Here is a 15,842-nt window from a genome sequence, read left to right as displayed (position 1 = left end):
GCATGGGATCGCACATCGCATCCCCTGATCGACTGATCCTGCAGTACGATCAGGGGGTGCACGACCCCACGGGAGCGCGCTTTGTCCGATATCATGGCCATACACGGTGCGATATAGCAGCAGAATCGCACCAATCCGTCGGGATCGGTTGCTGTATCGCACTGTGTATGGCCCGCATAACTGTCTCTCTGCTATCTCTTCCTGGATGTCCCAGCATTTTCTTAAACTTAATCAATCAATCAAAATTTCTAATCACATCAACATTACAAATGTATCAGCAAAAGACCATCGCGACCATCGGAGCTTGCGACGAGACCCTAAGGTTGGGTCTCGGCAACCGCAAGCCCCAGGGAGCTTCCTGCTCTGATCAAGCAGGAAGCTCCCCGCTGACATCACTGCTGATGGCAGTGCGGCCGCCCACAAAACGGCAAGCGTTCCTTTAGGAACGCCTCCGTTTGTGAAACCACCCCCCCGCCACGCCTACAAAACGGGTCGAGCTGTCGATCAACATCGACAGCCACCCCTTTTGTATTGAGCTCAGGAGCGAGAGAATTTCTCTCTCGCTCCGGGGCTTGCGCATCCACAGTGCGGCCGCTGCGCGTGTGCAGGGCCAAAACATTGCGCTCGCGACCGACTCTGAATGAGGTCCTGAATGCCTTCTGGCATCCCCTGTCCCCAGTATCCCAAATGTCTCCTCCACCCCCTTCCTCACCCCCACCTGTTTCTCTAACTGGCATGTATCTCATCCTTAGGAGCTGCCAGGGCCGGACTGGCCATCTAACACTCCTGGCAAATGTCAGAAGGGGCGATGGCCTCCAGGCGCTCTGCTTCGCTGGCATACAGAGAGACGAGGTGCCGCTAGGCCATGCTTCCGTGATCTGCGAACCATCTCCATAAGGAGTGACCACGCCTGTGAGGCATGACAAGGCCCTTTTTCATGCATACGCACCTACGGTGTTGCACGTACAGGGGGATGCCAGGGCCGGATTGCTGCCCCAGTCGGTTCTTGGGAGCCACAGTAGAGGGCAGCCCAGGGTTGGACAGGGCCTTTATCAGGCAGCCTGCTGGTCAAACTACAAAGCCCTCGTTTTCTTCCCTACATCGGTTTTGGGACCTGATTCAGACCCGTTCGCTAGGACGTGCTCGCTCGTAGCTGCCGATGGTTCGCATTGTACGCATGCATATGCATCGCAGTGCGCGTACCAGTGCGAGAGATTGGGAAGCATTCGCTCACTGCGCATTGACAGCCCAGCAGAGTGAGTGACAGGAGAATCCGTTTGTGGGTGGTGACAGGGGCAGGCCACTAGAAACGGGGGAGTGGAGATGCGAGCGCAGGCGTGCCTGAGCGTCTCAACGCCGTTTCAGAGACATGCATAATTAAGAGGCAGCGTCATAGTACACGTCACCTGGCTGGATAGTACACTGAAGTGATCGCAGTGTTTGCGGCAGGGTATGGTCAACCACAAGTGCTGCGATCGCATCCGATGGTGCTCGATGTTACCAATGGTTGCATACACTTCCTGGAGATGACGTGCGTAAGTGGGCGTCTTATGAATGGCTGGTGGGTGTCTGCATACACAAAGCGATCGCACGCCAAGACATAGTAGGCGTGCTAATGCCTTGCCATGCGATCGCCTGCCTGCTGGATTTGCATACGCTGGGTGTGAGCGAACGCATCTAGCGAGCGGGTCTGAATCGGGCTCTTGTTTCGTCCGCTGCCTGTAGCAAATGCTTCTGTTACCTCCAGGAGTTACGCCAATGCATTCTATTCACTTTATTGTTACTGCGCACGTTTTTCATTAGCCCGGTGGTAGCTGTCTTTTTGCCCATATTTTCTTTTGATCATTTCATGACCTCACTATAGCGTTGCATTATACAATATAATAATAAAGCTAACTACAGCTCTTGTATAGACGGCACCTACTTTTGACGTCCCAAAACTCAACACAAACATTGCACAGCAAGGAAATGAAGAGGTGGGAGGGGGCTTAATGACGTGATTCGCGTCAGCAAGTGGGCAGAGTAATCCCATTATCCTCCTCCCACCTTATTAAGCGCTTCAGTGGCGTAAGTGTTCTCTGGCTGAGATATCTGCTGGCACTCGGAAATCTGGGAGGTCTCCCCTAGAGAGTAATAATCGCTTATCATGCTGGAACTTGTAGTTCCACGTTACACAATTGCCTAGTGGTTGCAAACAGCAGTGGTAGACCGATAAAGGATCTGGGAAGGGGTGTACAGTAAAAAGAGGAAGACGTTTTAGTTTACAATTTTTCTTTTTTTTTTCCGGGGGGGAGGGGGGGGGGGAATAGATTGAAGAAATGCGTGTTTATAATAATAGCAATCGTCTCGAGGCAAACTAATAGAGCAGGGGGTTCACTACTGACATCACAAACGGCAGGGAACGCCTCCGTTTGTCCAGCCACCCCCCCTCCCTGCCTACAAAACGGGGCGAGCTGTTGATCAACATCGACAGCCGCCCCATTTTGTAGCGAGCTCCGGAGCAAGTTATTTTTCACTCCGGGGCTCGCTCACGCGCATTGCGTGTGCACTGGTCGACCATCCACCCGCTTGCGAGCGCTATGCGCTCGCGAGCGGGTCTGAATCAGGCCCTAAGTGCACCATAAGGACCTCCTAAAGGTGCATACAGCATTCACATACATTCATATATTGCCAAAGCCGGCCCAAGGCGCAGCCCATATAGGCAATTGCCTAGGGCGCCATTGCTCCATGCCCCCTCTTTGCCCGGCAAACATTGACAGGAGGAGCTGCCATCAGGCGTGACTTCTCAGCTGCGACACTGGCGCAAATAGCACTGACTGCTTGGAGAGGTCACGTCTGCTGGCGGCTCCTCCGCGCATCTCCCAACAATGTCACTACGTCAGCGACAGCCACCAAATTCATGTGAACTGGGGGCACCAGGTAAAATCTTGGCTAGGGTGCCATAATTGGTCAGAGCCAGCTGAAAAAAAATAAAATAAAGTGCATGCTCTTGGACCTAAAACTTTGTGATGGCTGATCTCTGCAGTTAGGGTAACACAAACAGTAGTTCCGCAAGTCAAAAACTAGGTCTCTGCTGACAAAGCCAAGCCAGTAACGTGACACGTATATGACAAAGGTCACAACATGTGGGAGCTGAGCAGGGCTGCTGTTTACTACTGGCTGCTGGGCGCAGACTCAGTTCTGATCTCTGCTGTGGGCGGAATGGAAAAAACTCTTCTGCAAGAATGAGTGGGATTTACTTATGGTCATGTGTTTTAGCTTCTGCAGTATAAAGGCAAAGGACAGTCTGCCAGGAGATATATCTATACAGTCATACAGAACAGTACAGAAGAGCAACAGTCACTCATTTCCACCTTTGGGATTATTTAGGAACTCAGCTAATCACCCCCTAAACCCGCACCCCTGAGGAGGTGACACTGTAATGTAACTGCAGCTGTTTTCTCAGAAGGATCCATCATACAGTAGAAGAACAGGGGGGAGAAGCTTAAACTCACAGGAGACTGGGTAAGTGGCAGCTAAAAAAGTTTTCCTGACTCTTTGAAACTTTTTAAAACTTTTAAGGAAACTTTGTTTAAGTTTGTTTCTGCACATAGAGACTCGTGGTTTAAAGTGTGTGATTTATTTATAATGTGACAGCCTGGATAAGAGCACAACGCCACGGATGTAATACAATGTATACACTGTTTTGCAATTATTATTTATTTGAAGCTTTGATAATGCGAAAAAAAAAAGGTTCATTCTTGAAAGACTGCCTTAAGCTTCTTAATCTTACACGGAATCTGGCTTAAGGTGTTTGGATTTCTAAACATAGACACAGTGACACAGCTGCCTGGGAGAGCCCCAGGTTGAATAGCTTTGTCAGCGGTAATGTCCCTATTTTTCAGCATCAAAAAGATGCCCAGTACCGATTCCCCTTATCCTGTATATGAACTGCAATTCTCACTATTCTTTCTATATAAATTAATGTGTATTGAGTGGAAGTATTTGTCATTAATAAAAACCATATGTTGTAGCCGTGTTTATTACACAATGATGTGCTGAAGGAAATTCAAAAATAATTGGTAGATATTGATGGAATCACATTGTAGAGAAGAATTAGTCAGTCTATATCAACTATTGAAACTAAAAGGTGCCCATCCACTAGGCGATTAAATTGACCGTTGATCGATAATGAAATCGTTATCGTTCGATAATTGTTTGAAAATCGTTTGCAGATTGTTTAAAAAATGTCTAAAACGACCAGCCATGCGCGCTCCCGCTGGTCGATTAGACATCTATCATCGTACAAATATGTTGTACAACCTGACGATATCGTCATGCTCAGCATGTTTCCAGATTATTGATGAGCCTGCACTGAACGACTGATCGGTCAGTGCAGGCTCATCACAGACTGACAAACTACTGCACAATTACAATGTCGTAATCGTGCAGTCTTTTGCCTGTCTGCTAGTGGATGGGCACCTTAAGATTCTTATCATGTTGGAACTTGTAGTTCCACGTTTCACAATTGCCTGGTGGTTGCAATCGCCAGGTGGGAGGCAGAGTATGTAAAAAGAGGAAGATGTCTCAGACTACAAGATTTTTTTTTGAGGGGAGGGGGGATAAATGAAAGAAATTAGTTTTTAAAAAAAAATAGCAATTGTCTTGAGGCAAATATATATTTGAAAAGTGTTCCCCTTGTTAGTATACAATTTAATACTGAATAAAATGTGCATTGTTTGTCTATTAAAGTGCGCACATTGACAAACTTTTGATGCTAAACAAACTTTGGGAGACACATTAACCCGTACCCTTATAAGGCTCAGAATTTCCTCTAATGTTTGGGCATTCCGCCCGGACTGCTGGCAGATGTATTTGTTTTTGTAATTTTTTATTTATTTTTTTTGCAAAAATCCCAAATAATGGATGGGATCAAACATGTGGCCTAGAAAAAAAGATCACTGTAAAAATAGAAACTTTTGGCAGACGAATAGGTTCTTGCTCTGCTTAGTGGTCAGGCAGGGTTCCCAGACGCCAACCAGGAATGTCTGTGCACGACAGAACGATGCAAGACCTAAGTAACATGCAGGCAATGGGCCTCAGTGCCTGGATAGTTAGCTGATGTGGCAGGCCCAGGATACTGATCACAAGCCTGTACTCGCCTGCAAGAGACAGGAGCAGGAAAACTCCTCTCCAGGCTATATAGGTACACACCATGGTCCATTCAGGTATTCAGGTATTATGTCTCTCTATAGTGCTGTGGGCTCACTCAAAATGGATGTGGGCTGGGGGCGGGGCTTGAGCAGATAGGGGGTGTCGTCTAATGTGTCCCAAATCTCCAATCGGGAATGTTGGTAGGCATTTACCTTATGTATATATAAAATTATAGGAAAGTTAAAAACAAAATAGCCCAAATATAATGCACAGAGGAGCCGTCTTAATATTAATATACAAAGAACTTTTCAGACTCCTGCCACAATGTGATATTCGTCCAGGTGATTAAATATAAGTGCAGAACAGCTCTGTATTTTTATGTTGATTTTGTAATACAGATTCTCAGGAAAAAAAACGTCGCCATTTTGTGGGCTTTACCAATATTCAAAATGGCTTCATAGTCGGTGCCGGTTAGTTCCAGTTTAATATGGTACTTGTGCAAAATAAGTCCAACACAAGTCTGGTGATTGAAATCACATGTGACTAAACGTGTCAGCTCATGTGCTTCTACTTAGTCTTGTGATTTTTGATTTTTTATTATTTCTAGTCTACTGTTCTGTCTTCAGTTATGTCCGAAATGTCACATGATAAACATTGATGTGAATGGATGAGATGAATCACATGGAAAAAGGGCAGAGAAGGCAAAATATTAACATTGTGCAGCTTTATCTGACTTGTGTGGAAATGGTCCCAGTATGGGCCATTATTTATATATTGTGCACATTAACTCATCAGGCCTTGCCCTGCTCTGTGATCATTGGATATGTGACATCATGCAAGGGGTGGGGCTTGAATTGCAAATGATGTCATCATTCCCTATTCCCCCTGCTCTTGGCCCTCGGACCTCCCCTCGGTATCTCCAAGAAGGAAAATCCAAAAAGTAGGCAATGATTATTCAGTACAAATTTATGACATTTCAAAGTGCCTGATGCCTCAATATTGTCACTGGTTCTTAATAAATAGACAGACGGCAGTCTCGGGAATATTGGTTCATGCTGCCAAATTACTACCTCCACTGCATACTGTATGTACATTTTTTTTTGCTGCTCCCCACTGGGAGATCTCGAAGGAAGTGGTCTAGGGGGGAGGTGTGTGAGGGTTGTGGTGACGAACTTCATGTAATCACGCAGTGGGGCTATAATGATACATTTGTACAGCGAAACACATCATTAGACCACATCCCGGCCAACTTCACTAGGAAAGTGGCCAGGATCCGGGAGATTTTGTGAGAGCAGACAAGTGTGCTCCACTGAGTGTAGGCGACCAGTCCTCTTTTAAATGTGTCTGAAACCACTGTTCCATTCTCCTTTGGAGGTAAATATACCAATGGATGATGTGTCTGTACAGGGTTCTCTAAACTGGTATCACAACTAACCAATGCACACCTCACAATAGCGCTGTTTTTGGTAGCATAGTCCCAATGTTTGGAACTTAGTAGTCTATCAGAATGTTACGAGTTACTGAAATATGGATTTGGGTAGGAGGGTGGTGACTTTTCTGGAGATCTGCAGAATATGCTTTGTTCCATCCATACAATGGAAACTTTTGTCTCTGGAAACCTTATTTTTTCTTTACCGACCAAGCGTCCAAAAATTCCTCCTCATCTGCGAGTTACATGCATTCCTTCCCACCCATTCTTATGCTTTGTGCTTTAGATGCATAATATTGGTTAAGGAGAAGTATTCAAACTACCATAAACACCATAGCATAATAATAGTAATAGTAAGAAAAACATAACATGATTGCGAATTTAGTTCACGCATTTCACGCATGATATTCTTAGACGAACCGGCTAGACAGGTTCCTGGAAATGAATTTGAAAGTTTTACAGATTATTTTTGTCTTTGCATCCTGGAAGAGATTCTGATCTGAGTTACTTGTATACTAGACGTGCCCGCAGATATATTTGTACAGATTCTTCCTGTAGCTCTTATCGCAGTGCAGTGTAACCCTTCTTCATCCAACTTATCATAACTGCCGTGTATACTTTATGTTACTTACAGAGTTTGTTCAATCCCATCTGCTTTTATATATACTTTTCCCTAAACAGCTAAGTAAACAGATGAAAAGAACATAGAAAAAAGGCCATACAAGAGACAGTGATGCTGTTACCATCCATTCGTCCCCACCAGGAATCTGCATATAACACTTTAGAAAGTGGTGCAACCTATTTTCCTACGTTAATGGGTGCAATAGATTGTACGTAACACATAGAGGAAAGCGCATCACTAAATGCTAATGTCTACTGCAAGGGTTGGCAAGCCCCAGAACATCTGGCTATGGAACTGCTTTAAGTGGCACATATAGGTGTGCACACGGGTTGTGCCCAGGCACACCCTGATGTCCGCAGTCTCTGGAGTTTCTCTTGTTGATCTCTCTAGTTGACCTGATTTCCTATCCCTTATACAATGGGTGCAGGACTGGGTGGATAATGCCACAGGTGGGTCATTGCCCATAGGTGTGGGTGGATAATGCTACAGGAGAGTATTGGCTATTTAGAAGTGGCAAGCTTATAGCAAAAGGCTACAGGGTTAGCAAACTCTGGTCTAGTTTGATGCAATCATTTTGTCAGCACGTCGTCTGTGTGTGAATGAGCTCACAGTATTATCTTCCAGGAGGAACAAGATTAGGGTGAGGCTTTATCTTAGGTGATAAAACCGGAATAACTTTCACTTAACAGCATTACAGTACCTATTATTTTCCCTGCATTTCCTTCTTCAAAAAAACACATATTAGAGTCACCTTTAATTCTCACTGTTCCGTTGACCTGGTGGTGGTAATGGGGAGTAACTTTAGCTACCGTTAAAATGTTTGCTCCCTCCCCCCCCCCAAAGCACGACGCTGCTGACCCTTTGAAACGTCTTAAGAGTAATGTTAATATAGAAGGAAGAGGTTACACCATATTTGGGGGCAGAGCCGTAACTAGACTTTTTGGTGCCCTGTGCCAGAAAGAGCATTGGTGCCCCCCTCATTTTTCAAAGGGACATAATGCACCCAAAACAGGGACATGGCCTCATGGGGAAGGGCCAGGGAAGAGATAGGAGAGGCCAGGAGATGCTGGGGATGAAATAAGAGGAAAATACAAGCAAGAATGATAATAAACAGAAATTTGACAGGTCCAAACAGCGCCCCCTGACCTGTGGTGCCCTGTGCGATGGCCTGTTGGGGGGTCTGCCATGGTGCCCTCCCCTCCTAAGAAATTCACAGCACTTCAGAAGCCCAAGTCTACCCCCAACCTCTCTCCCCCTCTTTCAGCAATCACACCTGTCTGAGTCTAGTCAGTTATTTGGGTGGCTTCTCTGCGGTTTTACCAACTGCCACTTGATAAATGAGGGGTTTCTATTCTACTCTTTTCTGTGCATGCCCTAAAACAGGGGCATCCATATTAAGAAAATTACCGTGAACAGGCAGCCACAAATTGTTTTCTCAGTTTGCCTCCCAGCAATTAGGCAAGGGTTCATTCTTATAAGTTCTTATGCGCCAGCCCAGAGCCCCCCCTCTTATGTGCCAGTGTAGAGTCCCCCACCCCTTATGTTCCAGCACAGATTACCCCCTGATGTGCCAGCCCTTAGTGCCCCCCTTATATGCCAGCCCTTAGTGCCCCCCTTATGCGCTAGCCCAGTTCCCTCCTTTTGTGCAGCCCAGAGTGCCCCCCTTCTGTGCCAATGTAGAGTCCCCAACCCCTTATGTGACAGAAATGACCAGACTCCTGAGGAATCCCATATGGGAAGGGGGGACGCACTCCAGCAGGGGCGAGCTGCATTTGGCCCACGGGCCTTACAGTAGTTTGGTCGTCTCTAGCTTAAAACATAGATTCTATTCCATTGTAATGTTCTCATCACTAAACCGCTGCTAAGTAATATTAGCTCTGTGTGTGCACTATAAACGTTCTCACGTCTCCCAGACATTGCGGTCATGCTTATTTAACCCTGTGTGACGTTCCAGAGATCTATATTTACTTAGATAGGAATCTCTGCAAATCAGTCCTCTGCCTTTTACTAGTGTTTGCCAGTAAATTGGGGTTGGCTTCCAGTCACTCTGCACAGATAATACTCTGGTAAGCCAAGCTCGTGGCACCATTGTCTGTAAGTGGCAGCATAGAGGAGCTTATTCAGACACGGTCATTAGCTCTACGAGCTCGCGACCGGGTCGATGTTGCTCCAGTGCGCATGCGCTATACCCGGCTAACGACGGGTGATCCGCCGTTAGGGGTCTCGTAGCAGACGGGGCGAGCTGTCGATGTTGAGTGACAGCTCGCCCCGTTTGCTGGGTGGGCCGGGGGCGTGCCCGGCCAAACGGAGCCGTTCCTGTCGGAACGCTTGCCATTTGGGGGCGGCCCCACTGTCGTCATCAGTGATGTCAGTGGGGAGCTTCCTGCTCAAACAGAGCAGGAAGCTCCCTGGGGCTTAAGGTTGACGAGACCCTACCTTAGGGTCTCGTCGTAAGCCCCGATGGTCGCGATGGTCTTGATCATCGCGACCATCACCCTTAGCGGTCGTTAGAGCTGTGGGTGTTAACCCACAGCCTAACGACCGATGTGGAGGCGGCCGTTCAGGATGCAAGCGGCCACCCTGTTTCAGAACGACCGCTTGCATCCTACGACCGCCTCTGAATGAGGCCCAGAGTGTGATCACTTTGTTCCAGCAGAACTGCTTACATCGTTCTTTAAATAGCAGTTGTTGCTGCCAGCCCACAGAATGTACTGCGTGTCATGTCTTTCTCCTGTGTATGAAATAGTTTTGTAAAAATAATAAATGGAAATTATTTAACTGCTTCTCCACAACATTACATAGTGACCCCTCTCCCTTTCCACTCTATAATATCATTTACATGGGAAAGAAGTTTAGTTATTCTCTCAGCCCCCCTCTCTATCTCTACTACCGTTTATGTGAAGATTGCCCTTGGAATCCACACATACAGTATAAGTCATATGCACCTACTTATACAGGGTCTGATTCAGCAAGCACCGCAAGTGAGAGAACGCACGGTGCGAGCCGATGTTTGCGATCTACGCATACGTATGCATCGCATTGCGCATGCGCGAACAGGTTGCTGAGTACGGTAAGGGCCCTCTCAGAGTACGCAGATAGCCTGCAGAGACCTTCGATGTTGATTGACAGAAGTGGCGTTTTTGGGTGGTGACAGGAGGGTGGTCAGCCAAACGCCGTTACAGGGGCGTGCATAAAGTAATCTCAGCGGCACCGCACGTAGCCGGGCACCTCTCTGCGCGCAGGAATCTCTCAAGTCCTGCAGCAGGGTCAGGTCTACCCTTAGCTTACGCGCTGCTTCGATGGCACTCGATGTTCCCGATGTTTACGCTGTCAATCACGGCATAGGTGGGCGGCTTTATGTTTTGTTAGGTGTCTGCTTCTTGTGCTGCGGTCTCCGTGCATATGCATTGATTAACATGTTCTCGCAGCGGCTGGGTGCGTGCGTCTGCTAGCGTCCGTTCCTTGCTGAATCAGGCCCGCAGACGCTAGTAGCGCACTTTAGCAATGCTGTGCATGTGCAGTAGCGGATTACACATTTTTCGTGTCTCGGGCATTTCTGAGTTGGACAGATCTTGGCCGAATCTTTCTGTCCGTGAAATGGTCGTTTCTGGGCGGCTAGCGGCCGTCACGCAAGATCCATCTTGTGGCTGTGTCTCTAGAGTATTATATTATTCTGAGGCGTACGTACGGCGAATGGTAGCCTGTTTCTGAGGGAGCTCGTGCACCCAGCATGAGCCGATATTAATGATGTCTGTTGCGGCTGAAAAGAAAACAGTGGGCACCGCGGCTTCCAGATTGAAGTTGTACCGGATTCTCGCATTAACATAACTTAGTGAATCTGGCTGACTCAGAATCAGAACTATAATACCCGGCACTATTTTAGGCTCTACCATGGTGAGCAAACAGGTTATATATCACGTATAATAATAATAGATTATAATACAGCAAACTCTACTGACGTTTACGTTCCTCATCAATATTACGTGAATGGTTGGGGCCAGCTCAGAAATTTCAGAAGATATGAACTAACTGCTCTAGACATTTTGCAGCCAGAGGAGATGAGGAGGGGGGTCCCATCCGCCCTTCAGTTTGTGCACCCGATGGAATACTTTCACTGGTGCACGTGGTACAAGAAAGGAAATGTATATTGTGTTCTCGGTATATAATAATCCAGGACTTATAGGTTGAACATTTGGGGATTCACTCACTGACTCCTGGTTGAGAAAATAATAATTTCTGTGCCGATATCTCTCAATCTTTACTAAAATAAACTTTTTCAGCTGTCATAATTAAAACTTAATTTATTTTGAACACAAATTGACTGACGATGCCGCAGACACCATACTCCAACAGGTAGCTCACATAAATCTGAAACAAATTACTTTCATTTGTTCGTGAGAAACTGTAAGCTTCATCAAAAGCATAATCTATATCTATATATATATATATATATATATATATATATATATATATATATATAAAGATCAGATGTCCTGACTCACTAACTGACTCAGTGACTCATCAATGCCCAAATATCAAATGTGTTACTAGGGGTTGAAGGAAGGGAATGTGTTACAACACGTGTGAGGGAAGGGAATGTGTTACTTACTACAGGGGTGAGCAGGGGTAATAGATTACTACAGAGGTGAGCGAGGGGAATGTGTTACTCCAGAGTTGAGGGAGGGGAAAAAGTTACCACAGAGGTGAGCGGGGTAATGTGTTACTACAGGTGTGAGGGAGGGATTGTATTTCTACACAGGTGAGGGAGGGGAATGTTGAATGTGTTATAACACGGACGAGGGAGGGAGATGTGTTACTACAGAGGTGAGGGAGGGTAATGTCTTACTATAGAAGTGATGCATTACTATGGAGGTGAAGGATTAATGTGTTATAGGAGTGGTGAGATGGAAATGGACATGGAAACCGTAAATATCCAAGGTCTACCCGGGTGAAACCGGGTACATCTGCTAGTTGTTGAATATTTATTGATATCAGTACAGAAATAATTCTTATCTCACCATGAATATTATGTCTTCTGTTGTACATTATGTATTAATTCTCATGTGAGAAGTTATTAATATTATACTTTGTTAAGCAAAAATTAATTCATACATTTATATGTTTTTCAGGCATAGGATAAAACATGATGGACCACCTTGCTTACACAGAGATCAACAACCAACGGATAGCAGCGGTGGAAGCCTGTTTCGGTACAGCTGGCCAGCCTCTTAATTATCCGGGAAGAGTACTTGTGGGCGAAGGGATATTGACCAAAGAATGCCGGAAAAAACCCAAACCAAGGATCTTCTTCCTCTTCAGTGACATTCTCGTATATGGGACCATTGTCATAAACAAAGTCAAGTACACTTGTCAACACATAATCCCCTTGGACGATGTGACCACTGATATACTTCCTGACAGTGGAGACATGATGAACCGGTGGATGATGAAGACCTCAAAGAAGTCCTTTGTGGTTTGTGCCGCTTCATTCACTGAACGGAAAGAGTGGATCAGTCACATCAAAGAGTGCTCCAATCGGATGCTGCAGAAGACCGGTGGGCAACCTCCAAGCACACATGCCGCTCCGTGGATACCCGACAAAGCCACCGACATCTGCATGCGCTGCACTCACACCAAGTTTACAACTATAACTCGTAGGCACCATTGTCGCAACTGTGGCTTTGTCGTATGCCAGGATTGCTCCAAGAATAGGTTTGTGATTCCATCTTTATCTTCCAAACCCTTAAGGGTGTGTACCCTGTGCTACAGAAGGCTGATGTCCGATAAAATAAAAGAAAAAGAAGAACTGGAAAGGCAAGCTCTGGAGTTAGAGAGAGAAGTTCCAGTGTATGATCCTTCCAGCGAAGACGATAGTGATAATGACGATGAGAAGAACAGTGTCTTTCCTTCAAATGAAGATTTCTATTCTTCCTCATGGTCCGCCTTCCATGCATGATTTTTTTGTAGGGGGGTTATTATGACCTTCATGTTATAAATTTGTTTTTTGGTTTCGATTAATGTTTTTGAAAGCCATGATGCGTAGATGATACAGTCATGACTTAATAGTGATGTTCCTCCCAGGTCCATTGTGTACTAGGTGGTGCCCACATAATGCAGACAAAAGTCTCAGAGAAACTTCCACTACAGTCCTTGATGGAGATGTGACCACTACCTACTTAGCTGAAGAGGTAGTAGTACAAACCACCAGAGCAAATCTAAGTCCACCTGTACCTTGAGTCTGGCGATATCGTTCAAGATGAGATGATTGTTGATAGAGACTTGACAAATCCGTTGATGTGTTGGACAGACGTGAGATATTCTAGGAGCTCCCGTGCTGGTTCATGGGTTCTCTGGGGACCTACTATGGAACAAATTTAATAGCCTATACTTGGAAAACATTCCATAGACCTTCATGACACTAGCCAAAGTTATTTTGACTTCCAAATTGTAGGTTTGTGCAGAACAGTAACAATACTGAAGAAATATCTATTTTTAGAGGGAAACAAAAATGTAAAATGCAAGTTGTCATGTAATAAAATAATAAACATGAGAAAAAAGTTATCAGGTCTTCGGGTAAATCTGTCATCCAAGAGGGGTATTTATTTATATACGCAACAGGATTCTCGTCTGTAGATCTACTACAGAATGCCACAGGGGCCACTTACAGCCTAAAATTAGCTAAAAACAGGCGCTATTGTAAAACATCCTGAACACTATTGCCATATGAGAGCTTTTAATATTGTATGCTAAAAATCCCCGTCCCTACCTATTTTTTCGGCAACTTGTATTTTATATTTAGTTTTCTTTAAAAGGTGACTCATTGCCATAGATAACATTGGCACTCCCATTATAAGAGAAAATATTGGTACTCCCCTGTCTTGGAGATGTTTCAGTAATCAGTTTTTGTATATGAAAGCATTATATTGTATTTTTGTGTAAGGTTACATACAAGTCATTTATACAGCAATTATGTATAACGCCGTAAGACAGGGGGCGGAGGGTATGCAAATGAGTGGATGTGGCTTCACAGAGTGAATGAGAACTAAAGTGGGGTTTTCCCCAGATATTCATGAGGCCTGCACCATAACTCGCAGACAAAGAGTACATGTGTTCTGACACTATGTACACCAGTATTATAACCACTAGTGCCTAGGGTTGTTGGAGGGGTCTTGACTTGACCAATCCCTATTGCAATGTAATGTAATGTTTTGGAGTCAGCTCTATATACTGGAGAACACTACAAGAAAACTTTTCTGGGTAATTTGAATATTACTCTCATACTATTATTATTATGGTATTGCTATTATTTAAATACTACATTTCTGACTCTATACTGATAAATAATGAAATTAATTTGCTATATTTTTTGTTTTGTCCATCCATTGTGTAACCTATGGATATTGTTTATATAAAGTGTTTACATATTGCGATATTATGGTACATGCATTTAACACTAAGAAGTTTATTGTGCAATAACACCCCAAACCTATTCATTATCCTGCATATAATGTGATAATTTATACAATATATGTGTGTATATATATTATGTGTATATATATATATATATATATATATATATATATATTGCAGTTGAAAAATGTCACAAGTGAATTATTTATAGACTGAGGAGAGAATAAATGGTATATATGTAGGGTTCTTAATAAAGTAGGTCTCTGAGTAGGGATGTAGTCACAATACCAGCGGGCGCTATCCTGCCCGCCGATATCCCGACAGGGGACTAAAGATAGGCGTCGAAGTGCCGACGCCTATCATTAGCCCCGCTAGAAAATACTGGCAATGGGCATACCGAACGAAGGTAAGCCGGTTGTCTTAAGGGGCCTATCCATTACACCAGGAGGTTTTGGTGGCATTGTTCACAAAGTTAGGTAATGGATAGCCGGCAAGGACCAGCGATGCGCGTGCACGCTGGGTCCTTGTCGTCCCCGACTGTCTACGGAACATGCCCATCAATCTGATGACGCTCGTCAGGTTCCCGTTGTTCCGAGATAGGAGGTCGGGCTCTGCACTGAATGACGTTCAGTGAACGCCATTCAGTGCGGGCACCGCATCTCGGCGACCTGAAGGTCTGAACGTTTAGACGTTCAGACTTTCAGGTCTGCTAATGGATAGGCCCCTTTTGCGTCTAGCCACGTGGGGGTGGGGGCCTAGGTTTAGGGACCCCCGGGGGGACTTAGGGTTAGGCACCCCCTGGGGGGGTTAGGGTAGGGAAAGGGGGGGTTAGGGTTAGGAACCACTAGGGGGGAATTAGGTTTAGGGTGCGGGGAGGGGGGGTTAGGTTTAGGCACAACGGGGGGGAGGTTAGGGTTAGGCACCACTAAGGGAGGGTTAGGGGGGGAGAGGGGAGGGTTAGGTTACTTACCATCCCCAGTCAGGAATTAGGTCCGTTGGGGTTCCGCTCTCGGTATTTGATCCGGCGGCTATTTAGCCGCCAGCATTAAATACCGATTCCCCCTGAGTATGGGGGGGGGGGGGGGGATGGTGGAATAACATAAGGCATTAAATAATGCCTTCAGCAATGGACCAGAGGCAAATTAATTGGTTTGTGTAGTTTGCACTCTTTATCGAACAGAGGTGGCAACCATCAGTAATTTTAATGACGACCGTCCAAAAAAAAGTAAAAATTAGTGGTCAGTAAAT

General features: G+C 45.4%; 1 protein-coding gene across 1 annotated transcript; it reads left to right on the top strand.

The window, feature by feature from the left end:
- The first annotated feature begins 3,264 nt into the window (after positions 1-3,264).
- PLEKHF1 (pleckstrin homology and FYVE domain containing 1) lies at positions 3,265-15,401 on the top strand. Its single transcript, XM_088451108.1, has 2 exons — positions 3,265-3,504; positions 12,314-15,401. The coding sequence occupies exon 2, from the start codon at positions 12,328-12,330 to the stop codon at positions 13,138-13,140; it is 813 nt and encodes a 270-aa protein (XP_088307234.1). The 5' UTR covers positions 3,265-3,504; positions 12,314-12,327; the 3' UTR covers positions 13,141-15,401.
- The last annotated feature ends 441 nt before the right edge of the window (positions 15,402-15,842 follow it).

This window comes from Taudactylus pleione, unplaced genomic scaffold, assembly GCF_031769625.1.
Source record: "Taudactylus pleione unplaced genomic scaffold, aTauple2 ptg000537l, whole genome shotgun sequence".
Taxonomy (NCBI): Eukaryota; Metazoa; Chordata; class Amphibia; order Anura; family Myobatrachidae; genus Taudactylus; species Taudactylus pleione.
Note: the sequence above shows the minus strand (reverse complement) of the source record. Positions and strands in the feature narration are given on the sequence as shown.

Excerpts from the sequence above, each read along its gene's own strand:
- PLEKHF1 (XM_088451108.1), top strand. The coding sequence starts at position 12,328 with ATGATGGACCACCTTGCTTACACAGAGATCAACAACCAACGGATAGCA.